General features: G+C 40.5%; 1 protein-coding gene across 1 annotated transcript in view; it reads left to right on the top strand.

Moving 5' to 3' along the window:
• Window positions 1-468: 468 nt before the first annotated feature.
• LOC103775084 (cAMP-dependent protein kinase type I-beta regulatory subunit) overlaps window positions 469-19,587 on the top strand; it is a gene marked incomplete at its 3' end in the record, with an annotated part of 76,218 nt that continues 57,099 nt past the window's right edge. The window contains exons 1-3 of the mRNA XM_008942527.1: window positions 469-674; window positions 12,506-12,676; window positions 16,403-16,494. Of these exons, the coding sequence (XP_008940775.1) occupies window positions 495-674; window positions 12,506-12,676; window positions 16,403-16,494 (443 nt within the window). The remainder of the gene's footprint in view (window positions 675-12,505; window positions 12,677-16,402; window positions 16,495-19,587) is intronic.

Genomic DNA, 19,587 nt, shown 5'->3' with positions numbered 1-19,587 from the left:
TTGGCTCTGCCCCCTCCTCCCCATCTCCCCCCGCACCGGGAAGGGTCGGTCGCTGTGAAAGGGGCAGGTGACAAAATTTACCAAAAATCCTTCTGTTGCGGAGAACTGGGTTTGTGGTGACGGGGAGGGAGTGAGTCCCCGAGGGAATAGAGAAGCGAGAATGCTGTCATTTAATAGCTGACATTGAAATTCATGGCTTTGTATGATTAATTGCACTGTTATTTCCAAAGGTTGGCCACCGTCTGGGAGTTAAAATGCTCTTTTTGTTCTTACTGCTATGTTGATCATACAAAGATGACACACTTCAGCATTTCCATGTGCAACTCCAGAACATTAAAACGTTCAGAAATGACAGCTCTTGAACAGGCAACAGGCAATATTAAAATGTCTTTTGCTTGTTCACATCACACTGACAAAGGATTTGGGAACTGTGTCTTATCTCTGTCTTGCACCATTTTCTTACCTAAGTCTGTTTTCTGTTTACAAGCCTGAAGATGGCTGCTGCTGCTTCTTCCTGCAATGTGGAAGAAGACGAGAGCCTGAAGGGATGTGAACTCTACGTTCAGAAGCACAACATCCAGCAGATTTTAAAAGAGTGCATTGTCAACCTTTGCATAGCAAAGCCAGACCGACCCATGAAGTTCCTCAGAGAACACTTTGAAAAATTAGAAAAGGTCAGTGATTTTTCAGGTGACTTATAATTGTCTACTTTTAAACTGGAAAAGATTGTTCAGAACACTTCAAATATTTTGCTACATTTTTCCTTTTAAATTTTAGATTATCAGGCTACTGTTAAAAAGAAGACTGTTAGAAGAAAAATCCCAACCCTTTATCTGCTGATCTCTGCTATAATATTAGCTATTGTGTAGAATTTTTTTGTGTGTAACAGCAAGATTATAATTTCTCATCAAACTGCACTGGTTCATTGTGGCCCAAAGAGTTACAAGGATACTTTGTGTCATGATACATAATGTCCTGAACTTTCATCTGTGGGAAGAACCTGCCTGTGAGAGCAAAAGGTGCTGTTCCCTATTTATTTCACTGTTAGGTGATGTGGTTTTTCCTTCTTCTAAAACTGAAGAAGAAATCAGGGAACCAACAAGTTCTGAAAATCATTGAGGAGTTTGCTGTTTAATTTTACTGCTCTCTCCTATCTGCATTGCTTATTCCAGGATTCTCCAACAAGAGATGCATTCAGAGTCTTCATGTTCTGTGACTCTCTTCAAAAGCAGCATAGAGCAGGAAATGTCCTCAAACATTCCCAGAGAAATTATTACTAAAGCCCATGGGTGTGTTTTGCAGGAAGAGCATGTGGTGTGATCACAACTTTTCTCTGGGGATGGGATTCCTCCAGAAATAAATGGGAGCACAAGACTCCCAAGTTGTTGGTTGTGCAAGTCCTCAGTCTCCAAGGCTTTGTTTATATATTTAGTTTAAGAAGAGGATTATTTGAGATTATTATTTATACATCTAAATCTTGTAGGCTTAAGAGCTGAGTTTCATGTAGTTTTTTTCCTTCTAGAATCAGAATTTTGTAAGGACAAAGACCAAGAACAATAATAACTAATAATTCATGCAGCTTGTATATTACAAGTGATTAAAGCATTTTTGACATCTCATTGTCTGCTTTTCAGCTAAATTTTTTACAGGCAAGTGTATGCCAAATTTGTGTAGCTTTAGAAAAGTGCAGACATTGCATTTTGGTGGAAGCCCAGTAAGAGCACCTGGAACATCAGGGAGGGGTAGGATGTACAAAATGGTTTTTAATTCTGATGCTTATTATTTAAAGAAAGATAAATATCTTAGTTCTGAATATTCTGAACTTCTGACAGCCATAACCTGTTTCAAGAGAGTCAAATCTGTTGAATTTCATTATCCTGTTGTGAATTGTTGTCCATCTTAATGTGTGAAATTGTGACCTTTCTGGCAAGAAGGATAAACGCAATTTTTGCACAAAGTGTTAGAATATGCTGTAGTATTTTAGAATACTACATATAATCCCATAGCTAGTGGGATTACTTGAGTTGTTGAACTAGGGGAGTTTGGCTTTGTTGATCTAAACACAGTACACAGAACTGAGACAGGGAGGCAGTTCCTGCCCTTGAGAAATGATAAATTCTTTCATGTAATCTCCTATTCTTTCCCAAAGAACAGCAGATACCAGAATTCTGCAGCAGGATCTTGGTCAGGATGCAGACACAGAGGCTGATAGATATCACTTGTCTCAAAATGAAAGGAGGTGATTTAAAAACTAGTCTCAAGGCATGAAATTCAGTGAATATCATGCTTAGCATGGAAGAAATCTGTTTTGCCACTGACTTTGTAGAGAAGTCTGGGAGCTAAGCCTGCTGAGTCTGAAGCTTTAGGGTGCCTCTGGAGGTTTCTAGCATTGTCATTCTTGCACCTACAACAGTTTGTCTTCCTTGCCCAACCATATCTGAAGACTTTCTTGAGCTGAATTGCACTATGGAGGGTTATCTGCTGTAGGACAGTATTTTGGTTTGGTCAGTTGCACAGTGACAGTTGAAAGAAGACTTGTAAAGGTAGAGAAATAATTTCAGTAAGTTTTATCCTGGTTTTGTAAGACACTTGTCATATATAAATACTTTGAAGGATCTTAATGGAATTGTGAATTTAGCAATTGCCCATTAGATTCTTGTGTGTGCATGAGCAATACACTGATATGGCACGTTTGCTTTTAGCTCCTTTAATTTTGGTCCTGTGTAGGGAGAGGAGTGAAAATCTTTGGGTTTAATCACGATTTTCTAAACAGAGTCATGCATTTTTCCACCAAAGTGTGGTATTTTGGACTTATTTTCCAAACTTTTTAAAATAGACAACACGTTCCACTGAAGACAGCAGTAGAATAACAGCTTATCTGTCAAAAAATCATGTGGGCAGTTTAGAGATGAAGTGTGGGATATTTTTCAAGTGGTTAGACAAGGAGCTTCTGGAAGACATGTAGAGCTCAATCCACATCAATGTCCTGGAACTAGAGGTGAATACAAAAAAAAAAAAAGTTTATTTCATTTTGCTAATTCTTAACTACATCTCATAAAATCAACTCAGAAGAGCAAGATTTATTTTCACATGGAAGATCAGTCCAGATGATAAGAGCTTTTCACCTTACTTCTGATGGTATCAGCACTAGGTCCATTGCCTTCAGCCTGCATCTGTACTGCTAAATGAAAAGGGGCCAGAGACTAACCCCTGACCCCATGGCACTGACTGGCTCCAGATACAATCCTTAGGCCTAACACATCTAGGAGCAGGTTTGTTTTGGCAGGAGTCTGTATGAGCAGCTCAGACCAGAGCCAGGGAATGAGCTAATGGCTGAGGGATGTGGACAGTCTTGGGCTAGTATTCACATCCATGGCCAGGCCATTTTTTACTTCACACTATAGACATGGCCTGAGAGGGCTGTAAAATGAGAACATGAAAAAATACTTACAAATAAAGTGCTAGGGATTGAAATTTGATGTTTGATTCTGCAGTCATTGTCTTCAGCTTGGAGAAGTAGCAATGTTAGAAAGAAAACCCTGATGCCTTTTTAGGTTTGCAGCTTATCTGTTTCAAGTACAAAAAAAAATATAGCTCTGATATTAAAAAAACATAGCTCTGATATTAGAAGAACTTTAATAGATATCTTTTGGTTCACTGGTGGGATCTGCTTGTCTTAAGACACCACTAATTAACTAATCAGTCTGGGAATCAGTCTAAGTTTCTATATTCTGGGGTTTGCATGTCAGTTTTCACATGCCCTGGCCTACCAGCTTCAAGGTGACTACTCTGATCACATTAACAGTTACCTTGTAAAAACCTCTAATATTCCATTGAGCACAGGAAAGAGTTGAAAACAGTTTAGATAGCTCAGATTTTAAAGATTATGTAATGTTTTCTTTTGAATAATTTGGTTTACATTTCCTTGTGACTGTATAGAACTTCTTGTTGGTGAGTGGGGTGAGGAAAAACTTTCCTGTATGGGTATTAATTATCTCTTTTAAATGGGAGGAATAGGTGTTATCCAAGAAACTGGACTCTACTGTCTGCAATTAATGTAAAATGAGCTTCTCTGCATAGCTCCACCTGGTGATATTCCACAGCGTTGCACACAGACCTGGTCCAAAAATCAAAGGCATTTGTGTGACAAGTTTGCTGTAAACTAGCACTGAAAATGAAGTGTGTGGTAAATGATAAATTCATTCCCTGTTAGTAAAATACAGTTTATTTATTTGTTATAAAGAGTTTGAGAGCCAAAGGTATTTAAGCATCACAATTTGAGCACCAGGCTTTTCTTCTGCAGCAGCAGTCTCTACCAGTCTCTTACATTTTGTCACAAGAAACTTTTCAATCAGTAATTTCCACCAGAACCTGACAAAAACAATGGGATTCTTATAAATACAGGTAGTTATGCTGAGTATAACTCATTCCTTTGAGATATGCTGGGGAGAGACAATCAGTAATTTCCACCAGAACCTGACCAAAACAATGGGATTCTTATAGATACAGGTGGTTATGCTGCTGAGTATAACTCATTCCTTTGAGGTATGCTGGGGAGAGGTTACAGGCTGGAAGGAATATCTTGCAGAGGAAAAAAAACATCCAAAAATGTATTAATTAAATTATTTGATGAAGACTAATATGACAAGTGTTTCTGTATCTTTCAAAGCTTGTAAAGCAGTCAGGTGGTATGTGCTCGGTGGTCAGAAATGCTGCTAAAGCCAGTGGGAACATACCTGAGCTACCTGAGGTGCTGACAGCAGCTCAGTGGGGAGGACACCGGGTGCCCTTGCTGTGTGACTGGGACTCTGAGCAGTCTTGGGCAGCCCCTGCTCCTGCCACTCCTCTGATATCAGTCCTGGAGAGAGCTGGATGAAAATCAGCTTTGGCCAGAGCTCCGTGACTGCTGTAGGCAGCTGCAGGTAGTGTTATAAGAGGTGAACAGGTAAAGGAGAAACTAGGTGAATTTTTAAGACTCCTCAGGCAAGCTTTCCTAAACACAGGGGGTTTAGGGAAGGGTGGAGACTGAAGGGGATAAGAGCAGAAAGAGGGAAAAAAATGGATTTTCTTAAGAAATAAAATTGGCTGTAAGTGAAGCAGAGCTCTTTTGAGCTTGGGCAGAACACGTCAGAGCATCACTGAGCTCCCTGTTTACTCTCTGTGCCTGCAAGTGTGAGCAGCTCTCCCCATTTTGGAGTTAAAAAACTAACAAAACTGGAGTGCAGCGATGGGACAAGAGGGGAAGTCTGCCTGGATGTCATCTTTGTTCCACATCTCAAGCTATCATGTTTTACATTCATCACATTACATTAATTTGTATTAATCTTTATGCATCTAAGTGGCTTTAAAGAAACAGGTTCATGCTTAGCTTTAAACACATGAATAAAATTGCCAAATACGTGTAAAGTTAAAAATGGTGCTGGCTCAGGCACTGTCAGATGCCAGATTTCACTAGGTCACAACAGACACTGGGAAAACTCTTCACACTGGCAGACTTTTACATATAGGAACATACAAATATTTACCCCCTGACTGCAGCCTTTTATAGGCTCCCAAACAGATCTAGGAACCTTCAAGCCTTATTCTACCTATTGATTTTTGAAAAAGAGTTGACCTGGGTTTAAACCCTGTCTGTGCTGGAGTCTGTGGCTGCAGGACTGGCTGAGTACCTCCCCCCCTGCTTGTCTGCAGCTCAGCAAATCCTTTACTAATCTTTAGAGAGGCTGGCCAGACTACATAGCTGCTCGCCTTGGACAAGGTAGAACTCCAGATTCAGGGATGTGAGCATTTTGAGGCTGTACTCCTGCAATTCTGCCTCATTCTCTGTGTCTTACAGTTGCCAGAGCATGGGGCAAGGTGCTCTGACAGCTCCTGGCCCTTGCCATTACAACTGATTGCTTGGCCGAGGCGAAGCAGTAGCTTTTCTGGAAGGCACTAAATTATCTTCAAAATTATTTCCTTTTATTCTCTTCCAGTTGGTGGAGGTGACTCGAGGAGCAGAGGTAGATAAGCCTTTTCTGTCTTCTCACAGTAATTACTTTAAACTGCCAAAAAAGAATGATGGCAGGGAGAAAGACTGTGTGAAAAATGAAATAAATCAAACCAGATTTCCAGTATGAGGATGAATTTTGGCTTTGCTCTTGTTTTTCAGTTAGTTTTCAAGTAATTCCTCATTAATATCCTCTTAAATGCAGAAAAGGCTGTCTCCTTATTTTTAAATACCTTTTTAAAGCTTCATGAGTTCATTTTAATGAGGCATGTAGTATGGGGGTTGAGACTGTCACACTGGACGCCAGTAAGGCTAGGTGAAGAACTGCTGTTTTCACAGCACATGTAAAATTATTTGAGATTTCACTTTCTTTCAATTAAGAAAAGGACCTTAGGCTTTGAAATGATGTTGGCAGGGGAATTTGTCATGTTCTGGTGTGCTCTGCTGAGGTCTGTGCCTGCTTGGCAGCCTGTGTTGGAGCTGTACCCTGACAGCTTTGAAGATCAAGCTGTTGAGGTTCTGCAGCTCTGGGGAGCTAAGCACACCATCTCCATCACCCCTGGGCAAGATGCTGGGGAGCTGAGAAAGTGAGCTGTGGGAAACTTTAAATAAAATTTAAAAAAAACAACAAACCACAACCATAATTATTTTAGCTTGGATTTACTGAGAAATTGTGAAGAAAAAAATACTTACTGAGCTCTGAGCATCTCACTGATGGGTTAAGGGTGACACATGGATTCTTGCCTGAGCATGCAGTTCTAGCTGCTGTCCAGCCTTAATGCCCCTGTATCAGGGAAGGCACTCATAGCACACAGAAGTTGTTTTGGGTTTCAAAAATGAAATGCATGTGGAAGCAAGTAGGATAAAAGAGAGGAAAAAAAGGTGGAGTGATATTTAAGATGGGCAGCCCAGCACACCCGTTTTCATATTTGTGTTAGTATCAGACAATTTCTTAGAGAGGATATATTCAGCAGAATTTTATTGAGGAGCAGAAAATACAGAAAAAATTTAGAGTCATTCTGAAGTGACTGAGGGAACACAAGATTTTGAATGATCAGCCTTGCTGTCAACAGCACATTTGATCTAAGGGCATTGGTATGCTTCTGAACATTAAGTGGGCCTACACAACAGTATTTTAAGAAACAAAATGTCATACCAGCATTTATGATTAGCATCTCTCTCTTCCTGTGCTCTGTTGGTCCATTTCTGCCTCTTACATCTAAGCCTCACCGAGACTGGTGGCGTTTCTCTTGGATTAAGGGTCTGCTGTGTTAGAAGGCTGGAATGAAAAATAAATAAGCATCTTTAGCATTACCATATCCAGTGATCAAAAACTTCAGAGTGACTTAGGTGTTCTGGTTGGTGTCGAAAGATGTGACATGATATTTAGCATTTTAGTTTAAATTATGTTTGTCTGGTAGAAATAGAACTTTTCTGCAGGCACGTTTCTTCTTATACAAGGTGTGTGCCTACATTGTTATTTGTCTGGATTTTAAAAAGCAGGAGTGTTGGTTACAGTTCTTTTTGTTTACATAAGCTTTTAAGAATCAAAAATATGGTCTGTGTTTTGAAACATAGCCTCTCTTTATTGTGAGGTGTATGTAAGAAAGTAGGGAAGAGGTGGTGATGGATTGAGACATTGCAAGACACTGGAGGGGAAGACAAGAAGTGTTGATCTGTTGCAGGAGGTAAAAGGACGCCAGTAAAGGGACTCAAGAAGGCAAGCAATGCAGTTAGCAGCAGCAGAAGAGTAGGAGGATTTTTGGCAGGAGAATTTTGCCTAGATTGGAAATTGGGAATGAACTGAGATGCAGAGAGGCCACTGAGGACGCAGTGGTAGTAATTGAAGCAGTGGATAACTATGGAGTAGATAAATACCTCAGTAGGAGGGGTGGATGTTAAAGACATTTCTTAGTGATGCTGTAGAAAAAAAAAAGTGGGATTTTACATCAGGAAGGCAGTGGAACAATAGTTGGTATTGTGTGAAAGGTCTCTGATTACAAGGCTGAATGCTCATAAAGGTATTAGAGTTGTCCATCGTGGCAAAGACAAGACTGGAAAGGACATGAAGACCTCCCAATTTCTCCTGCTTTCAGTGATGGCATCAGTCAGGCTTGTGCTTCCAACAAAGCAGAGTGCTTTGTCTTTGGCCTTTATTAGTTGCTATAAGTCATTGTGTCAGCCTCCAGGAGGGACGGGGCAGCGTTAGAAACCTTCCTGTATTGGGAGCATCTCCTCTGGGTCAGTTCCAGTGCAAAGAGAGATTAGCTACATGCACATGAACTGTTCTGCACATTTTCTTGTGGATAAATAGAAAGCAGATCCCAAGTCTGTCAGTCAGGAAACTTTATGAATGTGCTTGAGGAGGAAGAAAAAAAGAAGAAATGTTTTATTTAAAGTGTACTTTGTGTTGTTGCTTTTGAATGCAATGAATTAATTGTAAGAGGCAGAACAGAAATAGTTAGCAGTGATACTGAACAACTGACTTGCTTTTAAAAGTCTTCTTGGGACATTGTTGTAAAGCTACACAGTGATTTGGAGCCTGCTTAGGTGTGTTCTTCCTTCAGCTGGAACGTCTGAGTTTCCAGGTGGTCACAAAGCCTGAAAGGAGAGAGTGGGAGAGGAGCTGCTAGAAGTGAATTTCCATTTGTAAATCCTCTGGCTGATAGAGAAGAAAGCTTCTGGGTCAGGAAGCATGTTTACTTTTGTGCTCTTCAACAGCAGTCTGAAAGGAGGTGTCAACTTTAAAACTGTCTTGGCATTGTGGCTGCTTCACTTGCAGTGTTTAAACTCATTTAAAACTTGTGGAAGCAATGGGAAGAGGCAATGACCCCAAATGCTGAGGAGAGCGTGCTAAATTCCTCTGCCTCCTGTAGCACCAGCGTCTTCACTGAAGGTGGACGTTCAAAAGATAAATGGGTCACTGCAGTTGTATTTATTGTCTCTGTTTTCTCTTAATTTGAGGCAATATGGCATATTTTCTTTCCAGTTTATTATCACTGAAGTCAGTAATGGTATTCCAGTTTCACCATCCGTCTCCCACAGAAATCCCAGGGAAGACTTCTGTTTACAACTTTAGCAAGGTTTTTGGTCACTTGCAACATTGTCTGGAGTAGGATTAGATGATGTATATATGAAATAGAGTGGTGTTCTCAAGTTGCAATGTTGGTTTTTGTTAATACATCATTGTATTGGATCGTGGGAGTGATGCTAGAGGTTCAGTCAAGAGTCACCTGTGGTCTCCTACTGCCATTTAAGACTCCCTAAAGTATGTGCAATGTCCTCTGGGGCTGGTAGATGTGACACAGGACAGTGTGAGACCTGTGTCCTCCTCAGCTGGCAGCTGAAAGCTGAGCAAGGTCACACAAGATAGCACTGGACTGTGGATAACTGGATCAGACCTCGCGTGTCCTACAAGTCAGGAGCATCTCCACTGCTCCAGTGCAGCTACTGGTGTGAAGGGAAGAATGAGATGCTTGCTGAAAGGCAATTATGCTGTTTTGCAGTTGTCTTCCATGTGCTTTCTCATTTTAAGGTGGACATAATTGGGCAATATGCTTGTGAATTATCTGTGCCATCCAAATAGAGAGAGAGAGATAGATTGCTTGTTGTCATGACAACAAAAGATGGTGAGGTGTTTACTTAAAAGTGAGTTCTGCACAAGCATTCACGTCAAGCCGTGTCTGAAGATCAGTGTTTGAAGAACTATTTTTCGGAGAGTCCATTCCTCCTTTAAAATATTTGCTGTATTTGTGCAGTTTTACCCCAGGATATTTGGAAGACTGCTTTTTGCAAGCTTAACCCAGGACGGAGCGGACGCTTTTATTTTCAAAAGGCACTCTTTAGTTCAGTGATGGAAATCCTACCTAGGCTGCAAGTCGTGGCACATGGAACAGCCAGCCAGTCAACTCTCTGCTGCTTGTATAAAAGGGATTTGTAGCCAAGAGACTTCCTTTTAAAATGAATCATATGGTAACTCACTTTTATAATCCTTTAATATCTTTTTTGCTTTAAAAGGTATTTGGGTTTAAGAGCATGCTTTGTGATATTAATTTTATCTCACTGAGCTTTCTTTTATGTATAAATCTGTGCTGGGGCAGAGGAGATATTTATTAATTCCTTGGCAGTGCCTTTTATACACTGTGTACTGAAAATGAAGCATGGACTTGATATTCAAATGGGGCAAACTGCTACTCTTCTCTGTGAGTAAATATGCTGTGTATAAAAAGAGCTGTGTAAGTGCTGCATACCATTAGTTACCTGACTGCCTTGTTGTAGTTACCTTTTAGTATACTTTCAGCTACTTACTGTCCAGAAAGGTCTTCATTACCTTATGAAGAAGGTACATTTAATTGTGTTCGTTTCATATAAACAGACAATATTAATACTTTCAAAGATACATGAGCTGAAATAGCCAGTAGTATTATTTGAAATTCTTCAGTGTTACCTTGGATTTGGTGTCTAGACATTAAATATAATGATAATCCATAGCACCTGTATTTGTATTTAAAATATTTGTGTTTCTGCAGGTGCATAATTGTAGTTAAGGCAGCCAGAGACAGAGAGGAATAGGGAAAAAGTTGATGAGGATGTTTAAATAGGACTTGCAGTTCTTACACAACAGAGAACCCTATCTGAGACATTTTTAGCATATCCAGTGCTGCTATTTGAAGTTTGAATTGGAAATGAAAAGTTTCAGGAAATATTTAAATCAGGTGGGTTTTTTTTTTTGGGTTTTTTGGTGTGGTTTTTTTTTTTTTTTTTCCAGCATGTAGCTCAACTGTGTTATGGCCCAGGATTCGTGGTGTTGTAATCCAAATTTACAAAAAATACCAATCTTGGAAAGAACTTGGCAGTTTCTGAGGCAGGTCAGGATACTGAAAAGTCAGATTTTTAGCCAGCCATCTACATATTACCTCTGTGCTTGTCTCTAATATTTCAGTAGTCCCTTTATCCAAGCAAGAATGTGTGACTTGTTACTTTGAATTATGCAGCATGGGAAATACTGTTTAGTTATTTATTTCAAGCAGCAGTAAGGCATCAAATATTGGTCTCAAAGGCTTCTTAGGTTAACGAGAGGGGCAGTGTCAGTGACAGTGAGGAAAGAAACTGGAGTAAGACCAGAAAAGACAAGTGGCATGACTGGATTTGTCAGACATTTGTAAACACCAATGGCAAAACATATATTAATCATCTGTTTTTCTTGCAAGCTTAAAAATTGTGAACTTGAGCCAGTTTTCTGTACCACTCTTTTCTGGTGTCATACCTGATGAGTTAACTATAACTCATTTCCTCTGTCAGTGAGACCAACTGGCTGTGTTGGTAACTCACCACATGTCTGCTGTGGGTGCTCCCAGATCCTCCCTCCTCCACCAACTCCACGTGTCAGCTCCTGCTGGGAAGTCTTGGTGGAAATCCACTGGGGCAGACAGAGGCCAGGTCCTGGTGTCCCTGTCAGAGGAATGTTGGTTTTATGGGGCGTACAGAGACCTCAGCATTGCTGCATTGCTAAGGAGGCACTGAAGGATGCCAGGCTGAGGTGCTCCCAGGGGGTGAGGAGGTGGTGTGGGAGTGAGCAGACAGGCCCCCATTCCCTTGGCTGGTAGACATGGATGATGCAAAGGGAGTTTTACTCCTGTGCACTTTCCCTTGAATCCCAGGAAGATGAAGAACAGGAGAGGGGGCTCTGGGAAAATAGGATTATGGTTAACCTTGTTTGTCTCAATTCTTTGTAAGTCAAATAGTTCAGTATATGAATTGACAATGTCTTGCAACTCTAACAACCTTTCTTGAAGGCTTTCTGTACTGTTTCCTGCTCCTGTTACTATCTCTTCAGGGATTCCCCTTTGTATTTTATCTTCTGTTTCACGAGTGTGAAATTTGGAGAATAACCTCCCTATTGTCCAGCCGATGCTCAGCCAGCCATCATTTTTCATAGTCCCCTGGAGTGTACTTTGGAACTTATTTGCTTGGAAGTAGTTCCATTGATTGTAAATCTGTTATATGGCAGAAATTCTGGAGCAGGGAGCATCTTTGTTCTTCCTGGTGATGGTAAGCTTGCAAAGCAGAGCAAGATGAAGAAACCTGTGTAATATATTGACATGTGAATTCTGATATATTCTCTGTACAAAAGGCAAAGATATGTACAAGTCAGCTGGGAAAATAACATCTGTGATGTTGGGGAGTAAGCAGAAGAGCCTTGTTCTTTTGCTTTCTCAGCCAGGAGAAGCTGCAAAGATACATCTGCAGTTTATAAAGCACTGATTTCCATTACGTGTAAGAAAGAGTTGAACAGGTTGAGTATTGGAGTGTGGATACCAGTACTCCCACTGTAGCTACTGTCAGACCTTCGTGCTGCTCATACTAAGTCTTTAATTTTCTTTCAGCAGTACTCGTGTAAATTGACAGTCACCCAAATGGGGAAAGGAAGAGGTTGCTGAGAGCTGTAAAAGAAGAGTGAATCCAGCGTATCTAGCGTGGATAAGAGATGTTTCATTGTCTCCTTTTGCCTTGCAGGAAGAATGCAAACAGATCCTGGCTCGGCAGAAGTCCAGTTCCCAGTCTGATTCTCACGACGATGAGATTTCCCCTCCTCCCCCCAACCCGGTGGTGAAGGCGCGGCGGAGGCGGGGCGGGGTCAGTGCCGAGGTGTACACGGAGGAGGACGCCGTCTCCTACGTCAGGAAGGTGAGGGGTCCATTGCCACGGCTCCCACTCAGGGCTCCAGGACAGCCCAGTGACTCATGTTTGGCTCACAACTTGGAATCGTGGCTCAGCCTGTAGGAAGGTGTCCTCCTGCCAGCTTATGAACGCTCTGACCGTCTTCACACCGGGTTCTCCTGCCGCCTCCTTGACTAAGGGCTTTCCCCATCAGTGTTGCTTCACCATTCTTTGTTCTTCCCCTTTTTAGAGATGTGCTGCTAGTCTGTTTTCCTCTTTAACAGTACATGCAATTCTCAGCCATTTTTCTTGATGTTCACAGGCTCCAGCAGCTTCCAAGCTTTGTCAGAACTTCACAGTTTTGGAAAGCTCGAGTCTTCTAACCAAGGTCGTTTAGGTCCCCTAGACCACTCAGGCACATGGTTCCCGTGTTGGTTGAGTACCACCTGACCATGGGCTTTTGGAAATCTGTGGACCATTCTTAGGTGATTTTATGTGACCATTGTCTTTGAAGAAATGACGATCCCAAATGAATTAATTTCTTCAGTAGGAGCACTAATTGGATCTTCTCTTTTTTAAACTGCCTTAGATATGTTATATATTTGATATCTCTTAATAGCTCTGCACATTTTTTTTTAAACCAGCCAAAGCTTTCAAGGATTATTAAAAAATAGACATTAAAATAGGGTATGTCACGTTTGTTTAGGGAGCTAGGCTAAAAATGCATTTCATAAGGTTGACAGATGATACTAATGTGCTTTTGTGCATGCCTAGAGTAGCTTGAACCCAAAGAGGTTTTTCTTTATGTGAATACATTTTGTCAGTCACTGTTTTTTTGGCAGAATACTTCTTGCCTTTGCAGTCAGATGTGCTTTTGTCATCCACTTATGATACAAGTTCACTGGCTGCTCTGGGGATTTCTGTCCCAAGAAATAATGAATTAAGAGAGCCTTTCATCCTGAAAACAAGCATGGAAGAGTATTCTTGTGGCAGTTAAATAATGCTTGGAAGAATACAGGAAATTTTAACATTGCTGTGGTTAAGCTATGAACTGCACTGCTAAAAGCCTTGTGTGATATTTTAAAGCCACTTTCAAATAGTTGTCTTTCTGTGCAGTTTGCAATATCCCTCTTAAAAACTTCCATGGAGAGATCACATTTTTCTCTGCTTAATATGGTCTCCATCTGACTCTTCTGAAAATCAAAGGAGATATTCTTTCCCACACCCCTGAGTAATTATTTTGTATTTATAATGGAACCTGAAGTTAACTTTTTTTTCTTACTTTTTCAACAGTGATTTCAATAAGCCCCAACAGTAACATGGGTGGGAAAGAGCCAGAAGAAGCAATACAGATCATATTCTGTGTGCTCTGTGACCAAAGCTGTTGTGATTTTAATTTCCTAGGAACTGACTGAGTTTAAACAACAATAATTTAGGAGATGGTTTCTTGTCAGGCTACAGATGCTGCAAGGAATATAGAACTAGCACTGGGAGGGTTTATGTCAGTGCTTTGTCTTCTGCCATCAGCAAATGAATCCCATGGTGAATCTCACGGATGTGTGTTTGTGACAGATTTCTAGAACACAGAAGTAAAGGGATACACTGAAAGGACAAATTATGAAATGACTTTAAAAGTGTAAGAAGCAAGGCAAGGGTTGTGTTAGACTATTGCAAACAGATGGATTTTCAGAGAGTAGCCAGGAAGAACCACTGGCTTGAATTCAGGAGTTGGATAGAAGCACATCTGGGTCATAAGGCAATTTAAAGGATCCCTTGAAGGGGTGAGCTATAGGGTGAGTAGTGCTAAAGGCAATGCAATGAGCTCTGTCACTGGGGAGAAAATCAAAGGAGATTTAGCTTTGTGATTTGAGCAAGCATGGCTCCATTCTGAGGAGCACAAAAGAAGTTCTCTGGAGAGGGTTATTTCATTGCTTCATTTCTGACACTAGAGAAAGCAACATTTGTCAACACATCTGACATGACATGTAGTTACCAACTAACAGGATAAGAATCTTGCTGTAAAGAGGGCTATTGACTTGAAGATACCATTCAATGATTACTTGGAAGTATGATATGAGAAATGGCCAAGTGATTACTCCTGACATTTGATTTTAGTTGGATGCCTGGTTACTGTGACACCTAAAAAATCTCTCCTGTTTTCTGTGTCTGTGCTCCAACACACCCACTTTGGTCTCTGCCTTGTGGCTTTCACTGCTGCAGATAGAGACTGAGAAAGGCTAGTCTGTGCTGTTCCATAATCAGCCAGAAAGGTGGGAATTGATTGTCTTCATGAGTTCTTTATCTACCCTTTTGGCTCAGCAGTAAGATGAACATCTAGGGTATGTTTAATAGAGCAGGGGTTTGGGACTGCAATTCAGTCCAAAGTTTGTTTGATAAGGATAAAAGAACAAGAATAAACTGCTCAAATACTAATTTTATTTAACACTGAGGGATTTAAATAGTTAAATTAGATTACATTGCACTGATACAAATATGCAGTTTATACCTATACACTTCTTTAGACTTGAGTAGTCTCATGACTGCAGCAGTCAATATAAGTGATGCCTGATGCTGGAGTTTAACTTCATATCTTCACAGTGCAGTGTTTTCCCTTGAAATAAAAGTAGATCAATTATTTGTGAGAACTGGTTCTACATCAGTTTTCCCACTTGATGCATTCTTCTTCAGATTGGTTGGGTAGTACCTTACCTTCCCCGGATGAGAAAAGGAAACTACCTGTGCATCAGCATACACAGTAACTTAAATAAGAGATACACTGTTTCTGTTATAAGAAATGTGAAAGGTAAATGTCCATTATTAGACATTTTTTGTACAGTAATTAAAATAGCAAACAGTTGTTTTTCTGATGCGAGTAAGGCGTATTTAACATTTAGAACTTTTTCTAGGCTTGATTCTGTCCCATTATAATGAAACTATGAAGGAAATCACATCACTAAAGTCCAAGAACATCTTTCATAAGTCATAACCTTATTACAAATTTCTTGTAACCACGAAGTCTGTGACTGGCAGAAGATGCTTGGCAACATCAGAGATACAGTATCTTTACTAATATCTTACCCAAATGCTTACCAAAATGGAAAGCCTAACTTGCAAAAGTCTTGTAAAAAAACTTCACCCAATATGAAAACATACTCCTGAATGTCAACATTTATTTTGAGCAGATTCATGTGCAACAGGACCTTGCCTGTCTCTTCACTCAAATACAAGTCCTTCTTGTTTGCCGTGAAGCGATGGCCCAGGTGGACCTCTCAGGAGCCTGGGTTTTTATACCACAACCAGTGCTGAGAAGTATGGTGTAATCAACACATTTTTACCTTTTACCTAAAGTAATATTGCTCATTCCCTAGTTTTAAAAGTAAGTTGCTTCTGATGTTGTTTGTGGGAGAAGAAGAATATGCGATATATTTTCTTCAGTCCAAGAGATTTGGAAGAAGACCATGCAGCTGCAGTACCTGCTAATTGTTGTATGTTATGGATATTCTTCTCCCCAGTCATCCCGGATCTAATATTTCTTTTCTAGTTGTCATACTGAGAACATAAATTCTTACCCTCATGTTGTCAAAACTTTAATTTATTGCTTTCTTAGTGGCTTTATATTATAGCGTAAACCCGTCTCAGTATTTGAAATTAAACTGCATCCATTATCTTGAACAGTAGAATTTTCTGTACATTTCAAGATCTATGAAGAAATATAATTGGGCATGTAATTATCCTTTGTTCTTTTATCCACAGGTTATTCCAAAGGACTATAAAACTATGACTGCTCTGGCAAAGGCCATCTCCAAGAACGTGCTCTTTGCTCACCTTGATGACAATGAACGAAGGTATGAGGTGCTTTATGATTTAGAGGAATCTAGTGCTTGACCTGAGGGCAAGAAACTATATTAAATTCTAACTCAGAGATCAGAACTACTCTCACTGATCCATTGGAGTCATACTAGATGCACCCTCACACACCCTTATGGTGTTGCAACAGAGGGTAAAATCACAAGCTAAAAAAGGGCAAGAACTGGATAGAATTTATTCAGACATACTTAATATTCTCAAATCAGTTGTGCCTGATGAACTTTATACTAGATTACTTAAAGAACTGGCTAAAGCAATCTCAGAAGCATTTGTAGGTACTTCTGAGAGCTCAGGGAAGACAGGTGAAGGTCTGGAAGAGTGGGAAAGAAAAAGCATAATGTCTATAAAGAGGGAAAAGAGAATTACAGGTAAATTATTTTGTTCTTTGAAACACTGGAACAAACAAATTATCTGTAAGCACCTGAAGGAGACCAAAGAGTTCAGCCACTGTGACTTCTAAAAATTTGAAAATGTTTTTCTACAACAGAGTAGCAAGTTTTGTAGCTAGGAAAGACACAGTGGAGGCCAAACAGCTTGACTTGTAGTAACTTTTTTGACATGGATGTGTATGACAGCTTCATAAACAGTCAAGGGAAATGTGTCTTCAGTGAAACCACCGTGGTGTCTGCAAAACTGATTGGATTGCCATACCAAATAGCAATTATCAGTGGTCCATCATTCTAACTGAAGGATATATTGAAATGTAGGAAGAGTTGGCCTGATTTTCATCATTATTGTCATTAATGACCTCAGCAGTGGAATAGAGTATGAGTATTGAATTTTCAGATGACAGGAAGGTGGCCAGGGCTGTTAAAACATCAGGAGACAAGGCTAGAGTTCAGAATTATGCTGTCAGGTTGAAGAAATGTTCTAGTAAAAGAAGGATGGACTGTCACTGAGCCAAATGCTGAGAACTATAGGTAGTCAGGAGCTATAAAGCTATAAAGGGAACTTTATAAGACAGTTTTGCAGTTTTGATTGTTCTTTGTAGAATGTGGAGCTTATTGTGAATCATGGTCTGAACATTAATCACTAATGTTGAGCTGTTTTGAAAATACATTTTACTGGGATAACTGAACAGGAGAGCATGCAAGAAGACTGCTTGGGTAGGTTGTGGAGTCTCCACCACTTGAGGTCATTAAAACAGATTAGTCTGCAGTCTGCCAGGAATGACATAAGTAGTGTCAGTCTTGCCTTGCAGCAGATAGGCTAAGTGATGTCGTGAGCCAACCCCACTTCTCTGTGCTTATGTGGTTTGAAAGGACAAAGACTGTCTACACTGATGTTTTCAGTACTGGCAGAACATACAGTCCTTTGGTGGGGCTACTCAAGCACTTTCAGTCAAAGCACATTTCTGGTGTGCAAATTTTGCTCCCTCTTGCAGGCGTTTACACAGTTTAATTCCATTGCAATCCTAATTATGATATCACATTAACATGCAGATTTCTGGAGTAATTAGAAAAGGATTAACTTTACACATTTCTTCTAGCTTTCTCACCCACAGCAGAAAATTCTTGTACAGAACTGCTATAAATCCTAATTACACCATCAGCATGCTAACTTGCCAGGCACTGAAAGGATAGGTTTTAGGGCTGGAAAAGGGACATATTGGTAATATGTTATCAAAGTAGGGTGAGAGAGAAAAACTGAAGGAAAAGTGCTTTTTCTTGCACTGTGTTGATTGTACATCATGGTCATGGTCTCTCCTACCTGCTCCCTGTGTCCTGTGTGCCTCTACCAGCCAGACTGTCCTGTTACAGGTACCTGTTAGGAGTGAAGAGATGTGCACAGATTCCCAGGTGTGTGCTGCAGATGGGTTGTAGACTATCTGCTTTTGCAGTCCTCCAACTATGGCTTGGCCAGGTGCATACTGCTGCTGTTGTCAAGAGATTTAGAAGTGTCTTGGTTTCTGGGTTGTGCACTGGAGCGTATTCAGCTATCTAGCTATACACCACCTCCTCTGCTCAGGGATGTGTCAAGGTGCCTCTTTCAAGCCTCATGACAAGCACAGCAAGCTACTGCTGACACTGGGGAATAAAAAGGAACTCACAGAAGGACGCGTGCGTTCTGCTTTTGCAGAGAGAACTGCAATGGTCAACTAAATCATCCTCTCTTTGTGTCTTACTGAGCTCACTCTTGACATCGCGCTATCGCCCTTGTCTGGTTTTGTTTGTCAAGCGTGGAGGAGTCAGCAAGTTGGATCATACCATTGCCATCACTTCCAGTTTGCATCTGGTTGATGCGGATCCCATGGTTCAGTAAAGTGAGTGGTACATGACTGCATTTGGGTTCTGCCCTCTTTGAATGATGAAAAGTTAGGTGAGGGCATTTCGTTTTCTGTGTGCAGGGATGGTGCTGGGGATTATTTCCCTCAGTGCTTTCTACACTGAGGACAGTATCATTGCTTTATTTAATTTTGTGGTTGGCTGTTTGCCAAGATGTAGGAGGTGTTCAGGTGGGGGAAGGGTGGACTAGCAGGGCTTAATTCCTCATTTACAATGGATGACTTACATTTTTCCTTCTTCTCTGGAAAGATATTTATCTTAATCTGCTCTGTAGCTGTTCAGTCCACATGACTTGTGTTGCACTTGTTGCTTGGCAGCTGTGAAGATCCTTATGTCTGACATAAACCCTTATTTATAAAGTCAGTGTGTAGCATATTAGCTCTGTGTCAAATATTCCATACGAATGATTAATTGCATGAGAAGTCATGCTGAAGTTAAGGTAAACAAGTATCTTTTTGCACTGGTGTCTGAAATACTTTTGTTCAAGTCTTAGTTTAGATCTTTTCATGTGCCGTGCTTAAAAAAGGGTGGTCATCTGTCTCATGCAGACACACACAGTCTCTGGTGTAGGATTATACTACAAAGTGCAATAAAAGGGTAACTGTAACTGCATGAGTAGTAAAAGCAGTAGAGCTAGTTATCAGCAACTTTTGTGAAAAGGTTCATTTCCAGGGTTGCTAATATAAAGCACAGCTCTGCACAATGACATGGCAGTCCACTCTTTTCTCATGAGGATTTTCCATGGACTTCAATAAGATCTCAACTGAACTCTGGAGCAGGGTCCTG

This window comes from Merops nubicus, unplaced genomic scaffold (assembly GCF_000691845.1).
Source record: "Merops nubicus isolate BGI_N331 unplaced genomic scaffold, ASM69184v1 scaffold4956, whole genome shotgun sequence".
NCBI classification, from domain to species: Eukaryota; Metazoa; Chordata; class Aves; order Coraciiformes; family Meropidae; genus Merops; species Merops nubicus.
Note: the sequence above shows the minus strand (reverse complement) of the source record. Positions and strands in the feature narration are given on the sequence as shown.